Genomic DNA, 18,538 nt, shown 5'->3' on the forward strand with positions numbered 1-18,538 from the left:
TCCTTACTGTTGTAAAAAAAGTGCTCACTAAATGTCGAGCAAGTTGAGTTGAGTGTTATTGATTGGGTTTAACAAGTCTAAAGTCAAGTTTTCAGTTTTAAGCAGGCAAGACTTGTTATCTAGTTCAAGTCAAGTCAGGTCAAATGAAAACCAAGTCAAAGTTGAGTTGGGTTTTTCACAAGTTTAAGCCAAGTGCCAATTCCTGAAATTGGTGACTTAAGCCTGACTCAAGTCAAGTCATCTGATTACAATCTAGCAGACATTCAAACTTGTGTTGGCTCCTCTTCATTGATACGTGACTTCCTCCACCAGATGGTGCAGTCGCTGGCATCCATGACAGAGAAGTAAGCCGGGTCCTCGAGAAGTCTGCCGCCGTCCCTCTCCATCACCGCCTCACCCTCCAGTTCCTGCTCACACACCTGGCCAAGGTGACACAGGCTCAGGCCAGCAACGCCTTGGATACGCACACCTTGGGCAAGATCTTTGGACCGCTCCTGATGAGGACAGGCCCCTCCACGCCATTGTGAGTTGGACAATCAGTAGTTGTTAATTGTGGCTGTTGGGGTGTTTTCTTTTCATATTGATCAGTTGCCAAATTTTGACTTGACAGGTTGTCGATGGATGAGGAGTTGCCTGCTCTTGTAGTGGAACGGCTTTTGATTGAGAGAACTGCAGAACAAGACCTCACACCACCAGGTAGTTTTTTTTGGTCTATTCGCAATTCACCATTCTAAATGTTGATGGGGACATCAATTAGTCAGAGTTTAATTAATTCTGACGATGTAGGGGTGTGAATTGCCTAGTACCTGACGATTCGATTCGTATCACGATTCACAGGTCACGATTCGATTCGATACCGATTAATCCCGATACGAATTTATAAGTCGATTGTTGCGATTTTTTTCATTCAAATTTAGAAAATACTAATCAGTAAGCTTGTAGAGTGTAAGATTTATATGAAAATGTATTATTTATTTATCTGAAATTTCAGTCTTATAGAGGTTGTAATCTGTTTCATGTTTGAACAGCATTAAAATAAAATATTAAGGCTTAATGTTCCATTCATATAACGTTCTTCCATGCTCAAGGTGTGAATCCTAAAAAAAAATAAAAAAAAAAATAAATAAATAAAATAATCGATTCTGCCGATTATTGAATCAATTCGAGAATCGCGCGATGTAGTATCGCGATATATCGCCGAATCGATTTTTTTTAACACCCCTAATGTCAATCATAGTTTACTTGGGCATTGTAAAGCCGTTTAGCATTTGAAGTCAACCTATTTTGAACGTTGGTTTCAAATTGCTTTCATAGTTTGTATGTTTGCTTCTGATTGCAGTTCTTCCAGCAAAGCCAGCAAAGACAAAAGTGACAGCATCAGCCATGACAGACACAAGCGCCCTTCTCAGTGAGGCTGAATGGTACTGGGGAGAAATATCCAGGTAGGAATGACTGTTAAAACTCCAGATGACTCATGTTATGGGTTTCCTTATTTTTAATGTAGTTGTTCATTTTAATATACACATCATTATCACTAAATAAATTTTTGCAAGGCCAGTGACTTTGGAAGTTATATTTTCTAGTTTTTAATAAAAAGTTAATTATTTTTGGTGAAAAACGTTGCTAAGTAGCTTTATTCATTCACAGGGAGGAGGTAAATGAGAAGTTGCGAGACACTCCGGATGGTACCTTCCTTGTCCGAGACGCCTCAAGCAAATTGGAGGGCGAATACACGCTCACCCTCAGGTAAAGAAGCAGTTTGGAATTGTACAAAATCTGATATCAGTAATTGCATATGGTACTGTAAACAAACACCAAATGACCAGAACTCGAAAAGTAAGTATGCATCAGTTAACATCTTCTTTCCTTCTCTCTTTCTGCCCACTACAGGAGAGGAGGGAACAACAAACTTATAAAGATCTACCACAGGGATGGCCGGTATGGCTTCTCAGAGCCTCTCACCTTCTTGTCCGTAGTTGAGCTGATCAACCATTACCGACATGAGTCCTTGGCCCAGTACAATGCCAAGCTGGACACCAAACTTCTCTACCCAGTTTCCAAATACCAACAGGTTGGTGCATTTGGACACAAAAAGAAGTCGACATTTGTGATTGTGAATGCTATGAGTGCATTCTTGGATGTTTCACAAATGTGACCTCTCCGGGTTGAACCAGCACCATAAAAACAAACAAATGAGATGCTCCTCAATCTGCGTTTTGTAATGTTTTTCTCAATGGTTACACTTTTGTTTCTGCATGGTTCAGCTGGTGAAGGAGAACAGCATAGAGGAGGTTGGTGAGCAGCTGAAGGTCTATCATGAGCAATACCAGGAGAAGAGTCGCGAGTACGACACCCTATACGAGGAGTACACGCGCACCTCGCAGGTATGAGTTAAGTTGAAAAATACGATGTTGTCTTGCACACGTCCTTTGATTCGTCGTCAAGTAGTTTTTGAATTTATTCAAGTACATTTTGCACAAATAAGTAGACCCCGAGAAAAAGACTGACAATTTGTTAATTCCAGGCCGAGCAGACAAGTTGCTATTCGTAACAGTCATGGAGGTCATAGAAAATACCAGATGTCATCGTTTTTGTTGTGGGATGCATTCATTTTTTTTTGGCATTGGTTAATTTGATTAAACTGAAGATTTTGTAATTTATGCATTCTATTACAAACCTTACTTTCATGTTGTGAGCTACATGCATATTCTGCATTGCATGTCAAAATTTTTGAAATTGTTCTTATGTATGTATTGAGATATTGAATAAAATCTTTAATTTTTTTTTCATTTGTACATTGTTTTTGTGTTAGTTCAGCTAAAAAAAATGGGAGCAAAGAAAAAAAAAAGTGTTGCATTTGTATTTTTGTTCAGTGTAGTTCTACCTGAAGTTTAATGTGGCAAAGTTGAAGAAGCTTTTAACCAGATAAAAATCTAATCAATGGTCACTGGTCAATCCCAATCCTATCACAGGAACTGCAGATGAAGCGCACAGCCATTGAGGCCTTCAACGAGACCATCAAAATATTTGAGGAGCAATGTGAGACTCAGGAGCGCTACAGCAAAGAGTCTCTGGAGCGCTTCCAGCGCGAGGGCAATGAAAAGGAGATTCAGAAGTGAGTCTGTTTGGCCTATCAATTTATTACACTACTAAAAATGTGTCTGCCGTGTGGTATGTTTTGTCCCTGACATCATTTCTATTGCTCTGTCTAATCAGGATCCAGAGCAACTCGGAGCGTTTGAAGTCTCGCGTGAAAGAGATCCACGACAGCAAGCGAAAGCTGGAGCAGGACTTGAGAGAGCAGGTCTCTGACAACAGAGAAATCGATAAGAAGATGAACAGCCTCAAGCCGGATCTCATGCAGCTCCGCAAAATCCGAGACCAATACTTGATGTAAGGCGATCTCGTTGGTTTTTCTTCATCGTCGCCCAAATGTGAACTCATTTAGTAGAATTCAACTCATCTGTTTCCAGATGGCTGACACAGAAGGGCACCAGGCAGAAAAAGATTCACGAATGGCTCGGCATCAAGAACGATGCTGATGAGTAAGTGTGTTGACACCGTGCTCGGGAACGAGCGATGAATACTGCAGCAATTTACCCACGATTGAGCAAAGATCAGCGGAAAGATGTAAACATGACGCCTGTGTTCCCAGCTCGTACTCGCTGGAGGACGACGAGGGCTCGCCCCATCACGATGAGTGCACCTGGTATGTGGGCGACATCAAGCGCACCCAGGCCGAGGAATTGCTGCGAGGCAAATGTGACGGAACCTTCCTCATCCGCGAGAGCCAATCACAGAAGGGCTCGTACGCCTGCTCTGTTGTGTAAGTTGCATCTGCTTGTTCAAATACAGTCTGAGTTTTCATTTGGTCGCATGCAGTAAAAAAAAGCTTCTTTCGACTGAGTCGTTGACTAGTCACAAATTTATATAATTTTTGCTAGCTCGCCGGTCAACTTCAAAATAAAAGCGCAACAAGTAAAATTGTACATGGATATAGATACCTTACTGGAGCCAATAGTGGCGGCTGACTTGACTTTGAATCGATGCTGCATAGCCTGACCGCAGTCAAGCTGACCGACTGACTGAGTTGCATTATTGTAGTGTGCAAAACCGCGATGGCAGAACTGGAGCACACTATTCAATTTGCTCGGCTCATGCGCACCGGTGCACCACTTTTGTGCACCCCTGTTAATCAGGCGTGACGCAGCCAAAACAGGGTTCGGCAAGCACTTTTCAAAATTTGAGCAGTGCCGCAACGTTGCAGATATTACAGCCAATGAAAAATACACATGAACTTTCACAACCAAAATAAAAAACAACAACATCAACAATATTTTTCGTGTCCTAAAGCTACTGAATGCAGAAAATGAATTTTGAATCGCTAGTGCCACCTGTTGACGAAGAATGAAACTGCACACACCCTTCTTTCACGTACACAACGCGCACATGACGTCACATCCGCAGAGGGCGGGAAATTCGAACCCGAGTCCAGTCTGAAAACTACAGGCTACAAGCGTGCAGGAGTGCCCATTGTGAACAGCTAAGGTGTTACTCTACTAATTAGAAGATGTTTCAGTCATAAATAGTCAAATAAAAGGCTATTGTAAAGATATTTTTGTCCCAATTGTTTCAAAGAGCCGCTACATATTTCACTTGCATTCGACCCTGCCGCTAATGCAGCGGTGTGCCTGATCCACCAGGGGGTGCACTATAAAGGAAGCACAAGAGCGCCAGGCAGAGCAAACCAACCAAGTGAGCCCAAATACAGTAGGAGAGACAGAACCAGAGCGAGACAGTTTGTGCCCTCGAAGTTCATAAGATGCTGCGTTTAAGTTAAAGGCAATCGACCAGTTCGATTCTGACACTGACGAAGAGGAAGAGGAGCGTACTCCTACTTTGACTGCAGGACGTACGCTGTATTATTTGTGCACCTCACGCATGCTGTTCAGATGTTAATAAGTGGGACGCTTTGTGTTCCCAAACAGTCATCTCTGTCCTGACAGTCCCCGCTGCTGGAGCGGGAACCCTTATATACTGGTACGGTAACATTAAAACACCCGCTGCTTATAGTCGGGTGCGGCTTATACGGTTTCAATTCACTCATTTGCTGTATTTTACATATTTGCTCCCAAAGACATTTTGATATGTTTTTTTTTGTTTTTGTTTTCGTTTTTGTTTTGTTTTTTATGTTAGAGCATACAGGAGTATGTGATGCAGCCTCTCAATTGCAGAGAAAGGGTGAAAAACATGGTAGTAATTACAAAAATGGCCAGCAGGTGGCAGCAGAGTATAAGAGAGCAACCAGGGCCATGTTGCAACCTCTTTTCACCACTGTTTGGAACAGATTTGTAAAGAATGATGAAACTTAGCTATATCCTAATGCTAATTGCTACAAAACGAAAACGGATAGAAATATGCTTTTTATCCTGATGAAAGAAGAGACTAATCTTTCTTTTGGTAGGTTCCATGTTTTTATAGCAATAGAACACAATATTCTGTGGGCCTTGCAAAATCAGTCAACAAAGTCGAAGGGGGTTGCTTCAGTGAAATTGGCTGGGAATGAATGAGTTAACCCGTTACATGTATATAACGCAATAAATTAACAGAAAATGAATAAGTAAATTGTCACCGTCTTAAAATAATTGTCCTTTTTTTTTTTTTTTAACATTTTTTTGCCTAATTATCTCCTCATGATGCAAATGGTTCAATTTTGTGTTTCCTGAAAAAGAAATTACTTGGGCGATTATTTTAAGAAATCGAAATATTGATTAACCAATTGTAGTGGGAAAACACACCTAAATTAATGGAACGGATTTCAAAGAACTTTTGATACGGTAATTTAAATGCTTTGTGGGCTGGATGAAAGAATTTAGAGGAACATATGTGGCCTTTTGCCCATCCTTCATATAGTGAATTCTCTAGCTTGCGTTTAGGGATCAAAATCGAAAACTGGTTCTTTTGGAGACCATTTTTTGTTTTTGGAAACTGGAGTTTTGATTTAGAAATTATTTTCAAGACCCATCACTGCTTGGGAGTTGGCCTTGTCTGACCTTTTTTTTTTTCTCTTTGCAGCGTGGACGGAGACACGAAGCACTGCGTCATCAACAAGACGGCCACAGGTTACGGATTCGCCGAGCCGTACAATCTCTACTCGTCCCTGAAAGATTTGGTGCTTCACTACAAAAACGTCTCCTTGATCCAACACAATGACCAGCTGAATGTAACTCTCGCGTACCCGGTCCTCGCCCGCTCGAACCAGCACCCCAGATGAATTCACCACCAGCAGACAAGGGACACAAGCAGGGATAGGGGGGAATTTTCATTCTCATAAATTTAGGGTTGGGTGGGCGGGGGTGATCGTTCTCGTGTTTAAGCGGCGAACAAAATAAGCTTAACAAGCATGACTCTCTGGCTCGAGGCTGGGGTGTGTTTTCCATCGGATCCCAGTGCGGCTACGAGCACTTCTTGCTAGCAGCATGGCTTCACAACTAGCATCGCGACTTCACCACTGTACAGTTAGCCCGTCACAAGCGAGCCGCTTTAGCCAGCCGTGACTGTACAGTGAAAGTTACACAAATCCGATGTGAAAATGTACAATAACACATCTTGGTACGCAAGAAGAACATGCGTTCAAGGATAAGCACACAAAAATAACTGTATTTTGAGAGGAAGATTCTGAAGAGGTGGGATGATGGGATTTTTTTTTGTTTTCTTTTGCTTTTTTTTTTGCCTTAAAGACACGATAGCTGTTTATAGACAAGGGCCCGAACTGTTATCCCCAGACCGCCTGCACACTCTCCGTAGACAAAAGCCTGAGTTGTCATCTTGTGAAAAGGACTGGCTTGGCTAAACCAGGCTGCTTGCTTCACACCTTAAGGCGTCGGGCCAGGGTGGTGTAGTCACTGGAGCCTGCGGGGAAAAGGGGAGGGCAGTGGGTCGACATTTTGTGGAGTGGATATTTTTAGGGGCTTGTAGAAAAGACAAATTGAATTTGACGCTTTGTGTAAGTACCGTAGTAATAGCTTTGAATGACCACAAGCCTGTGTCACTAGTGGAGAGAGGCGGGAGAGAAAGGCTGTCAAAGTAGACAAAGCTGCAGCTTTAAAATATACCTTCTTTTTTTTTTTTTTTTTTCCCGTCAACTGTTTTTTATTTCCAACCGCTTTGGCTTGTTGCTCTCTCTCAGCAGGCCTCCATTTGAATTGACGAGGTATAACGCGATACAAAAAAATAAAAAATGCACGGTACATCTGTTGAAATGTTTCCGTCGCAATACGCTAGATGATGGACAGGTACATTGATGAATGCAGTTCCTCAGGATTCGGGTTCCCTTCTGACTGACAGAGTGGAAAATGCATCCAACTTGTTTTTGGGTCCTCTTCAAGACTGTAGCATCTGTAGCCATTGACTTAACTGTTAGTGCTTATTGTATGTGTCGGCTTCCTATATGCTACAGAAGGCACTTGCAGAGCATCTATGTGATTATTGTATCTTCGGTACTGTATTTGCTTTTGTTCCTAGTTAGACTGTTTTTCCACGGGCCTTGCAGATTTCTTTTTCTTTTTTAAATAATATTTACTCACGGTACTTCCCCTTCTTGCGCTGGACTGTTGGTTTTATCACAAGCTTGACTCACAGAGCTATAGAACATTTAATGTACAGAAAAAAAAAGAATCAGTAATATAACAGAATATTTCAGCCATACATGCAGTAAATGTATGCGAGCCTGTTTTCTTCTTATCAAAGTGGCGCTCAGATTCCGTTTCCCGCATCCAGCTAATGTGAGCCTAATGAAGGATTTTTTTTTTTTTTTTTTTTTTTTCATGTAGCAAAAACGAGAAACGTATTTTTTTTCTGTTTGAGATTGAGTCCTTCATGTTCGTGTTTCACTTGTCGTGCGTAAATAGTGCTTTACAAATTCACGGGACTAGTGTTTCTCAAATTTTACATCAAGTACGAGAAGATTTATTTCCAGAAAGTATATTGAATATTAATTATTGAAAGCCATTGTAACATTTTGTTTGGTGACATTTTGCTTAAATATAAATTAAATAATTATTCAATTAGAATTTATTGCACAGAAAAGTTAAATTAAATTTGTAGCTAAATAAATATAAACATTTTATTTTACAATATGTTGTATGTTCCCCCACTAGTCGAAACATGAAATTCTGATGAATATTCAAGTTGAGGAGTGAGATCCGCCCATTTTTATCCATCTCAGGGGGCGTCCATTTTGCCATTTGCTGTCGACGTCACAGTTGCTCAGGGCTCGGCTAACGACCAATCACAGCTCAGCTTCAGAAAACAGGTGAGCCGGGATTGGTAGTTACCTGATCCCTGAGCAACTTGTGATGTCATTGTCAGTCGACAGCAAGTGACAAAATGGCCACCCCCTAAGATGGCTACAAACAAGTAGGTTTTGGTGCATAATTCATATTCCACAAATTTAATATTAATCAGAATGTTGTGTTTAGATTAGTGGGGCTGCATAGAAGGTATTGTAAATAAAAGTTTTTTTTTTTTTTTTTTTTTTTTTTTTTTTTTTTTTTTTTTAAACTTAAAGTTAAAATACAACTGAATTGTACTTGGTCAATGATTCTTTCGGGTACCACACTATGAAAATCAATCTTCTCATAAATTTGCGAAGCACAGTCCGTTGAAGCATGATGAGTGGTTGTACTATGCACAACACACTTGCACGCGGAGAAGAATTGCTTTTCCATTTCCATGCAATTTCACACCTCTTCTCCAATATTCGTTTGAATTCAGGTCTCACTTTCAAAGCACAATACTCACTTGTATAATGTCCATTATGAATCCCTCCTACCATACTTTTGCCAAAAAGGAATAAACTGTATTTTTGTAGAAGGGTTGTGCAGAGGAGAAAAATCCCGAGTATTTTTTTGGATTCAAAAGTGGCCAAATTAAGCTGTAGAACGTAAGAAGAGTGTGATGAAGGGCTATGAAACGTTTTGTTTTTTGTTTTAGCAGATGTTGAGTTCCCTGATCCAGTTAAAGTATACTTTCAGTTATAATCTTTCACAAACAACTCAACACGGACTTGATTCTAGTACGTGATCTGGTTTGTGCTTTGTTTACTGATATATATTTTTTTTTTTACTTGGACTGGCCCAAAGCAACTTCCCAAATATTCATTTCTGCCATCTTAGCCAGGTCTATTCAGTTGTACTGTACTTTTGCACGCACTTCTTTGGCAGAGTTGAACATAGAGGTGAGGTCAGCGCTTAATATAAAATGTTTAAAAAAAATAAAAATAAAAAAAAGGAACGAGTGAAAGATGAGAAGTGCCTTTCGTCAATAGTGATGAGCGCATCCTCTCCTCTCTGTTGTTGTTGGAGCCACATGCTGCGCCTGCCATGCTTTTACCTTTCTCAGCAAAGATGCGTATACGTGTGCTTTGGTTGTCGGTTTGGTTTTAGTTGTGCCTCTTTGTTATCTTAGATGTATTATCGAATTGTTACAAGTTCTTGCTCTAATGTGGTGCACTCTCACTTTGCGCACAAGCTCTTTTGATTTCGGTTCGGATTTGTCTCGTGTGCGTTTAGATCCGGTTCAGACGACAATGTGAACATCCGTGGCCAAGTGGAGTCGCTTGGAGAGTTGCACGCGTGCAGAATTGATGGAAAAAAAATGCTTAATTTGATCTATTTGGTCAAATGATCTGCCATTGCTATCTTCCATTATCCTGTTTCTAGGACCAACGCTTAGTTTTGACCGCACTTTTTTTTTTGTCTGTTCTTGGGGATATTCGACTAGCGGGTGAAATTTCAGAAAGAATCTAAAAGGAGGCTTCAAAATCATGAAAAATCATAAATGCCAGGAAAATCGTTTTTCTTAAGCCTGCGAATAACTGCCAGTTTGAGCTGGGAAATTTTATCTCCTAACACCGATGGCTAGAATACGTCCCGACATAACAACGAGGCGTTTTAAAACAGCCACGCTAGCATAAAGTCCCTCTACATGCTGGCTGATTATAAAAAAATAATTAAATTAAATTAAATTGAATTCATAATCAAAAATAAATGTAAGTGGGTTAAAAATAAAATAAGAAGTAACCTTGCTCTTCCACTTTCTGCGTGTGTATATAAATATATATATATATATATATATATATATATATATAATGTAAAGAAAATGTTGTGGTTGACTTTCCCTTTTAAGTTCACTAGTCCAAAAAAAGTTTTAGTGCATTTTAGGTTCGTCCCTAAAATTTCACCCAGAAGCCAAATAGCCCCAACTTTTTTTTAGTGGTACTTGTAGTTCACTAAACTAAAAAAAATATCATAATGTGCGACAAAGCTCAGTTTTTGAAGCCATTTCTATACAGCATTCTGTAGACAATAGTGACAGTTACATGAATATAAAACATAACAGCTGCTAAATTGCATCAAGACTAACCGACCACAATTTCTTACAAAGGCCAGTTTAGCACAACAATCGGTTTTCTTTTCGTTGTCGTTCTCACCGGTCTGTGTCGAGAATTACGAATCCAAATTTGTTACTCATTCGCTGCCATTGACGGCTATAGACGTCAATGATCCATTTTGACTGGCAAACGAACGAGCCGATTTGAATTTCCTTCAGATCGCACCGGTGTCAGTTTTTAGCGCAACTCGTTTCAGGGATGTTCAGGTGACGTTGTATCCGCTTCCTTTTCAAGCTCTCAGCTTTTTTGTAGTCAACGAGGGGAAGGCTTTCAGCTGCCATATTTTGTGAAGAGGCGACGCAACCTTTCGTAGCAGACAGGCACGGCGTGGGCAACGCGCTTCGCTTTTTCCTTCCTGCTCGCGTATTAGATATGCATTTTGTGTCCGTGTATCTTGAAACACGTTTTTCTATACGGCAGACGGTCATTTAAAGAATCAAATATTTTTTCATCGGCTTTGGTACACTGTATCGGATCTTTCTTGAAAAGGCCTCACGCCCCAAGCACATTTTTCACTGACGACGAGGAACATGCAATTTGGTGTCTGTAAAAGTTTGAAATGTGAGAGACGTAATACAGAATAACTATTTTGAAGTATATACTTAGATATCTATATTTTTGGATGATGTAATTATCATTTGGATTGTGCTTGAAACGAATGGGAATGGGGTTATCTTGGAAATCAGGTTTCAGCAGTTCGTAAAACGCACGCAATTTTACTAATCAGCTGCAGGAAGCTTCAGCGTACTTTTGTCAATAGAATTCAACTACACTTTATTATTAAACTTGATAATCCGGTGCATTCAGATGATGAAGCAAGCTCATGTACATGTGTTGATATTTACAGAGCCAAGGCTATACAATACAGTATGTTCAATGCAATCTTGGCTGCTTTGCATTTTTTTTTTTTTTTTTAAATATCAGTTTTTGTTTGTTTTTCTGGAACTGAGAATCTGTCATTGTCATTTGGAAGATTTGTGAATTGTTTTATGACCGCAAAAGATATGCCAATTGTGGATGAGTGATATTGTTTAAAAAGTTTGTCACAGACAAAAAAAAAACGGAGCGAACCATCTTCACACAAGAGGAGTCTGAATTTAAACGCAAATCTTCACAAAATGAAACAATGATGGCATCAGAAGTGTTCTTTTATGGTGCCTGAGTATATATATATATATATATATATATATATATATATATATATATATATATATATATATATATATATTTTAAATCTGTTATAATTGTTCGTCTGTGTTTTGATTTTTTTGTTTGTTCAATGATAACCTTACAGAGCCTATACAGAAAAAGATAAGCTAGCGTGATTTTTTTATTTTTTTTTTTGCTCAATAAAAAAGACAAATGTTTACAATATGTAATTAACCAAATAGTAAATACCCATTTAAGAATCAATCTATCCTTCAAAGTGGCCATGATTGATTCACATTTCTTTCTTTCCTATCGTTATAAACTTGAAAAATATTGCTTGTTCCTTGTTTTTGGTTGACTTGTTCGAACAGTGCTCCCTCTATTTACCACATTTGGTTTGAACCTAACCTGCTTTAGAAAACACTGAGCCTTGTATGTTGTGTCTTTCCTTGTTTCTATGTGACGTATGTTTCATCGTATGTTTCATGGGGTGACAATTTTATTGTAAATAGCTAAAAAGTAAAATATTACATTACACCATTGTTATAAATGATAAAAAAAAAATGCTTAGAGACGTGTTCTTTTTTTTGCACTATTTGAAGCAAAGGGCATGATGAGTCAATTTCATTTGTCTAAAAGCTTGTTTGATTGCTTTTTCATTTCCTCCTTTTGAGCCTGTGTACAGTGGACAGAAAAAGTCTACACACCCCTGTGCAAATGCCAGCGCTTGTGGTATTAAAAATGAAACCAAGATAAAACATTATAAAACTCCCCCCCCCCCCACCATTATTGTAATCTATAACCTCTACAACAGTCAAAAAAATATATTTTCGAGAGGGAAAGTAAAAATAAACAACAGAGATGATGTAGTTGCACAAGTGTGCACACCCTCTCAAAGCTGAGAATGTGGCTGGTGTGTGCAGACTTACAATTAACATGATTTTGAATGGGATTCGTTCAATTCTTAAAGCAGCTACTTCCCCAAATGTAAAAGCTTCACTTGATCTCAGCTGTTTATTTACCAATTTTCTCGTGAAACTATATTTTTTCTTCATTGAGCCTTTATAAGTCATATTAAAGCTGGAAAAAGCTTTTAAATCTAACTCTATCTAGCTCTCGTTTTTACTGCTATCACAACACCCTGGCCATTCAAGACTTGGCTAAATGATTGATTTCGTCACGCTACAATTGTATCAGAAGGCTCAGCTAAATAATAATAATTAAAAAAAGATAAACAAATATTAATCTGCAGTGGAAGGGAATGAAGCAATCACACAAAGCCACACCAAAGTACGAGTGAACTGAAGAGGGAGCACTGTTGTTTCAGCCTATTGGTTTTGTCTAACCCCTATGCACAAAAAAAAAAAGGAAAAAAAAACCGTGTTCACTCTGTCTGTTGGTCTGTCATATTTTACATACAACCTACAGTATTTCCATTCTCATGTACAGCTTGCAGTTTTCTTCATTCACACACGGTACTCTTTCATCTTGTACGGTTCTCTAGCCTGATGCAATGATTTTGAAAGACAATAAAATATACAGTATATAAAATGTGGTCTGGTTTCATCTTTCAGTCTAACTTAAAAGTATTATACGACACTCTGCAAAAGTGTCATTATGTTGGGGAATCCATTTCCACAAAGTAAAAACCTTGAAGCAGTTTGACTTGAACCAACAGGTGCTTCTACCTCAACTGGCGAGCTTGTTTACCTGTCAGTTGAGTAGAAGCACCTGTAGCTAAAGCCAATCTGTGGAAGGTAACTTCTGGATCTGGATTTTCCATCCCAAGTAACATATTGTATACAGTGAATATATTTGTATGTGGTCTACACACCACACTACTATTAAAATTCCAGGTTTTTGTGATGTACAGTAACACAAAATGAATGTATGTTTATGGTTTAAACATTTAAAAAGTTAATATGATCATTTTTGTGCCTCCGGTTTTTGTTTTTCGTTTTGACGTGGTCGTTTCCGCACATGACGACACTAGATGTCGCTCGTGCTCTTGATTATCCCATGATTGTATTTCACTTAGCTACAGGTGACGCTGATTACGTCAACACACCGTCAGCCAATAAAAGATGACACGGCGCAGAAACAAGGAAACGCTTGACTGGGAGCTTCTTAAAAAAATAAAAAATAAATAAAGTTGTCACGGCATCGGAAAATGAAAGTGGATTTGCTGCTTTTGGTGACTTTTCTCATACACTTTAAGTCTGGATGTAGTTTGTCTTCGTCATGTCCTTACGCTCCGTCACGGTGGTGTTCGTCTCCAGAATCAGCCGTCAAGTGCGGGGTGAGATTGACATCTTTTATTCACTCCTGTTTTATATTCTGTTTAGATATATCCAGGTAAAATTAGTGTCTAACGCTTGTGTTGCGTGTAACGATATAAACACTATCCCGAGAGCTCGTTTTCAACACGTGTCTATCAAGAAGAAAAAAGTCAGTACGTGACGTCATTTAAAGGCAAGCTTTATGATACCAAAAACATTGTTAAAAGTACTGATACAACGCCTGTACTTTTAAAGAAAAGTACTATAGTACAGATTGCCTGGAAGGTGTAAGAGTTCAACCTTAGTTTCACTTGGCCTCAAGTGTGATTTTGTAAAATTCTAAAAAGTAGGAACGGTGTCAAAAAAGTTCCAGGACTAGTTTTACAAATCTATCCCCGTGTAGTCGAATTCCCTTTTCCAGCCTTCTCTCCTATATCTTCATGCACTCCTGAGGGATTCTTTTATGGGATCCTCTGCATCTCCATCTTGAAGTAATCCTGAATATAGCCAAGAAATGCTGATTGAGTACAAACCCAGCAGGGCTCTGATAATCTACAGACTTGGGCCAACTAGTGGAACCCAGAGTTCGAAGCAAACATGGTGAAGCTGCATTTAGCTATTATGCTGCACACAGATGGAATTGGCTACCAACAGAAGTGAAGTCAGCCCCGAGTGTGAATGCTTTTAAATCCAGGTTAAAAACTTTGCTTTTTTCTAATACCTTTTGATTAGGCACTTTTAAACTGCTTTAATTAAGTGTTTATTATTATTATTATTATTATTATTATTATTATTATTAAAGAGGGGAAGAAAATCACATAGAATCAAGTCCAAGTAGGGAGATTGCCTCAGCACAGTGATGTTCTTCTCGGCCAGGAGCTGTGAGATGTTCAGGGCGTTGATTGAACATTCTGAAAGTCTCAGGATGCTTGACCACATTTTCTCAGTGGCTTCATTTTTATTTTATTTTTTTTTAAATTAAACTCATTTGAGTTATGAGTGCAGCTTTAACGGTGGTTAAAGTTTTGAAATAATTTTAATGTCATATAAGCCTGGCATTTGAATTTGGGGTGTGTAGGGTTTTTTTTTTTTTTTTTTTTTTTTCCCCCCCCTCACTGTCCATTAATGTGCACTCAAATATGCCATCTTTTTTTTTTTTTTTTTTTTTTTTAATGCAGGTGTTGAAACAATGTCTCCATGCCAACTTGACCAAGTCACGGCAAACAGCGGAACCTGTCCAGTTGGATGTTTACTACGAGAGTCTGTGTCCGGACTGCATACTGTATCTCACGCAGGTGCTGTATCCCACATGGGTGCTGCTGCAGGACATCCTATCCGTCCACCTGGTTCCCTTTGGCAATGCACAGGTACATGCGGCTACGATCTGGTTTCAGTTTCACTATTGTGTTGTCACCGGAGGGTTATCACAAACTCCTACTTATTTATATATATATTTTTTTCAAATGGTTGAAAAAGTTTTGTAATGATTTAACTTAGCCTCATTTTTTTTTAAATCACAATAATCTGGCATTTGAACAGGAGTATGTGGGCTTTTTATATCTACTTTACAGACAAGCAAGCATTTGTGAATGAGTCCTGTGATTACACCCAGTCAGCTAGTTGAGGCTTTTTTTTTTTTTTTTTTTTTTTTGTAATTTACGATTTTGTATCAGACTTGATGTTTTTGCCCACCAGGAGGCACCCAGTGGTAGCAAATATGTATTTAAATGCCAACATGGAGAACAGGAGTGCCTCGGCAATATGATTCAGGTAAAGTTTCATATCAATTAACTGGAAACTGTGTTGTACAATTTTATGAAGTATATTTTCTGTTTTTTTTTTTTTTTTTTTTCCAGGCGTGTTTATTGAACATGAGTGACAATGCCTTCCTCATCATCTTCTGCATGGAGGCCTCCACTGATATCGTAGCAGCTGCCAAGAATGTGAGAAACTTTTGGTTCCTTCCATTTTTCCGTCCTTTCTCGTCTGTCATTTGCCCTAATTTGCTTTCTCGTGCCTAGTGTGTCCATCTGTACAGTCCCCAACTGAGCTGGGGGCGCATCATGAGCTGCGTGAATGGAGAGCTTGGAAACCAGCTGATGCATCAGAACGCCTTAAGGACCAACACTCTGAATCCTCCGCACCAGTTTGTACCCTGGGTGACCATTAATGGGGTGAGCTTTGCTGCTGCAGGTTGTATGCCTGACTCCTATGTCGCGTTAGGGCTAGGCAACTATGGCAAAAATAGATATATTTTGTTTTATTGATATTCATTTATCCATTGATATTCATTTATCCATTGATTTTTATTAACCTACCAAAACTCAGCTTTAAATATAACTTGAAAGAACAACCAGCAAATAAATTGGTAATGAAGCAGAATATATTAGAATTAGGGATGTGGGAGTACCCATCCCAAGTATTGGTAAATAAATACTAGCTATTTTTGGCTGTGCGCACCTTTGCCACCTGTGAGGTGTCGTGCATACAAGGAGTCTATATGCTTTACGACAGTGTGTGAGTGAATATTTATTATCGCTCCCAAAACTAGATGCTAATTTTCTATTAGCATGTCAATAGGATTTTCCATTGACTGCTAGCATTAGCACTGGCGACGTTTCTAAAACAACCTCTTGAATTTACAGTATTGATTCTAATTTCCTCAATCGATTCGATATATATATATATATATATATATATTTATAATTTTTTTTCCCCTGATTTGATTCACTTCAATCCGATATTGGTAATTATGGAACATCAATTCTTAAATATCAAGCACATGATAACTCTACAAACATTACATTTTGCGGAGGCAGTAACTGGTTAAATTATTTAGTTTATTAATGCAAGTCACGCATGTTATAATCATGTAAGTGTTACACAAACTGACATAAGCAAGGATGAGATGAAAATATTTTCATAATTCAATAATTGTAAATATGAGTTTAAAACATTCTGAATTTTCTTTAAGTTAAGCGAGGTCCTTCATAAGTGTAAAAAAAATTCCTTTAAATTCACTTGAACAGGAATAAAAGAAATCAGTAATATACAAAAATAATGTGGCCTTAAAAATTCTATTTTTGTAGAAATTTATAGGGAAACGATATTAAAATCGATTCATGGTTTTATCAATCAATATCAGGCTCAATGGAAAATCGATTCAATATTGATTATTCACTTTCTTTTTAAACACAGTAGGTTTTTAGTGTGTTAGTTTTACAGTAAATTCTAACTGGGGTGTCATTAAATAGTTTAGTGTAGTGTTGGGGGTTAAGCACAGTATGTTTAAGTTTTGTGTGCCAAAATTTAAATCTCAATTAATTTTTTTTTTTTTTTTTTTTTTTTTTTTTTTTTTTTTTTTTTTTGCCCTGATTCCTCCTCTTGAGACCCCTTTTTAACTTGTCAAACATAACCTCGCAGGAGCACACAGATGACCTCCAGAAGAAAGCCACAACTGCTCTCTTGCCGCTCATCTGCAACCTGTACAAGGTAGACACTTGTTGCCACTTTAAATCCTCATTTCCTTTTTTTTTTTTTTTTTTTTTTTTTTTTTTTCTTTCCCCCCCATGCCCTTTGACCTCTTCTTGACTGTATGTTTGCAGGGCATCAAGCCTGCGGTCTGTGGAAATGGTGGGCAGAGACACAGAAGATTCTAACTATTTATTTACTTTGAGTGACTCCCTGCTGACTCTGCTTCAGGTGTGGCCACTATGGTGAGCTGATTGAGCGTTTCTTCAATATCCTTGTTATCTACTACACTGAAGGGAAAAATGATCAAAACAGTATTTTGGTTTTCATGAGGTGAACTCAAAGATCTGATAATGATCAATTATCAGATGTTGTTCACAGATCTGTTTAAATCTATTAGTGTTTCTCCTTTGAAATCATCCACCTTAATATGTAGCATATCTAGCCTCTCTTATCAGGCCTCTCTAAAATCTGCTGTTTTTTTTTACTCCAAGTGGCTTTTGTGGGCATGCCGTTTGAGCATTTATGGGCTAAACGCTAGTTTTCATTTCATCATAGTTGATGTAATTTAACTTTTATGGCGGCATACATTATTAAACAATTTTGTCTGTCGAAGAGTTAAGGGGGGGGGGGGGGGTTCAGATCTTGCATTGAACCAATTAAAGTGGATTTTGTTGTAAAAATGTTGGTAGTAATGGCTTCCTTTTTAAGTAACTTATTACTTTAAAATAGTTGTCTGATTAAAGTTGGTATTTGAGGATCAAATTTGTCACTTATGACAAAATGCTGGCCAATTGTACAACTGTATAATATCTTCAGGGAAGACAATGGCAGGCAATCGCTACGAGGCTGCAGCAGAAAGTTACTTGCATAGTTTGCACACAACAAAAATAAATAAATACAATTAACTCATTTGCTCCCAAAGACGTATTTATACGTTTTTTAATTTTTAATTTTATTATTATTTTTTAATGCTAGAGCATACAGAAGGCTTTAATGCAGCTTCGGCACTGAAGAAAACACTTGAAGCAATGGTAGTTGTTACAAAAACAGCCAGCAGGTGGCAGCAGAGTATAAGAGATCAAACAGAGCCATGTAGAAAACCCCCCCCCCCCTTTTTTTTTTTTTTTTTTTTTTTTTTTTTTTTTTTTCTCCTTTTCTTCCTTCCCCCCTCTGTTTTAAACAG

The 18,538-nt window shown here is 38.4% G+C and overlaps 2 protein-coding genes across 5 annotated transcripts in view; both read left to right on the forward strand.

Moving 5' to 3' along the window:
• Positions 1 to 8,516, forward strand: part of pik3r2 (phosphoinositide-3-kinase, regulatory subunit 2 (beta)) — a 43,777-nt gene extending 35,261 nt beyond the window's left edge. For both annotated transcript variants that reach the window (XM_077517961.1, XM_077517953.1), the window contains exons 6-16: positions 313 to 523; positions 611 to 696; positions 1,340 to 1,442; positions 1,648 to 1,746; positions 1,891 to 2,071; positions 2,265 to 2,384; positions 2,973 to 3,115; positions 3,217 to 3,393; positions 3,474 to 3,545; positions 3,656 to 3,826; positions 6,076 to 8,516. In XM_077517961.1, coding sequence (XP_077374087.1) covers positions 313 to 523; positions 611 to 696; positions 1,340 to 1,442; positions 1,648 to 1,746; positions 1,891 to 2,071; positions 2,265 to 2,384; positions 2,973 to 3,115; positions 3,217 to 3,393; positions 3,474 to 3,545; positions 3,656 to 3,826; positions 6,076 to 6,274 — 1,562 coding nt within the window. In that variant the 3' untranslated portion in view covers positions 6,275 to 8,516. The remainder of the gene's footprint in view (positions 1 to 312; positions 524 to 610; positions 697 to 1,339; positions 1,443 to 1,647; positions 1,747 to 1,890; positions 2,072 to 2,264; positions 2,385 to 2,972; positions 3,116 to 3,216; positions 3,394 to 3,473; positions 3,546 to 3,655; positions 3,827 to 6,075) is intronic.
• Positions 8,517 to 13,665: 5,149 nt separating this feature from the next.
• On the forward strand, positions 13,666 to 18,367 carry LOC144016672 (gamma-interferon-inducible lysosomal thiol reductase-like). Of its 3 annotated transcripts, XM_077518010.1 has the most exons (8): positions 13,666 to 13,901; positions 15,060 to 15,248; positions 15,577 to 15,651; positions 15,738 to 15,824; positions 15,903 to 16,055; positions 17,305 to 17,373; positions 17,487 to 17,514; positions 17,584 to 18,367. In XM_077518010.1, exons 1-8 carry the CDS (start codon positions 13,773 to 13,775, stop codon positions 17,604 to 17,606), a joined length of 753 nt encoding a protein of 250 aa, XP_077374136.1. In that variant the 5' UTR covers positions 13,666 to 13,772; the 3' UTR covers positions 17,607 to 18,367. The 3 variants fall into 3 exon arrangements, with proteins under 3 accessions (XP_077374136.1, XP_077374132.1, XP_077374139.1); XM_077518006.1 differs by having other exon boundaries at positions 13,667 to 13,901; positions 17,487 to 18,362; XM_077518013.1 differs by lacking the exons at positions 17,487 to 17,514; positions 17,584 to 18,367 and having other exon boundaries at positions 13,667 to 13,901; positions 17,271 to 17,365.
• The last annotated feature ends 171 nt before the right edge of the window (positions 18,368 to 18,538 follow it).

Source organism: Festucalex cinctus, chromosome 1 (genome assembly GCF_051991245.1).
Source record: "Festucalex cinctus isolate MCC-2025b chromosome 1, RoL_Fcin_1.0, whole genome shotgun sequence".
In the NCBI taxonomy this organism is placed as follows: Eukaryota; Metazoa; Chordata; class Actinopteri; order Syngnathiformes; family Syngnathidae; genus Festucalex; species Festucalex cinctus.

Bases quoted from the DNA above. Each gene is read 5' to 3' on its own strand.
- LOC144016672 (XM_077518006.1), top strand. From the start codon at position 13,773: ATGAAAGTGGATTTGCTGCTTTTGGTGACTTTTCTCATACACTTTAAG. The intron at 15,249-15,576 runs GTACATGCGGCT...TTTGCCCACCAG, and splicing joins TTCCCTTTGGCAATGCACAG to GAGGCACCCAGTGGTAGCAA. The intron at 15,652-15,737 runs GTAAAGTTTCAT...TTTTTTTTCCAG, and splicing joins GCCTCGGCAATATGATTCAG to GCGTGTTTATTGAACATGAG.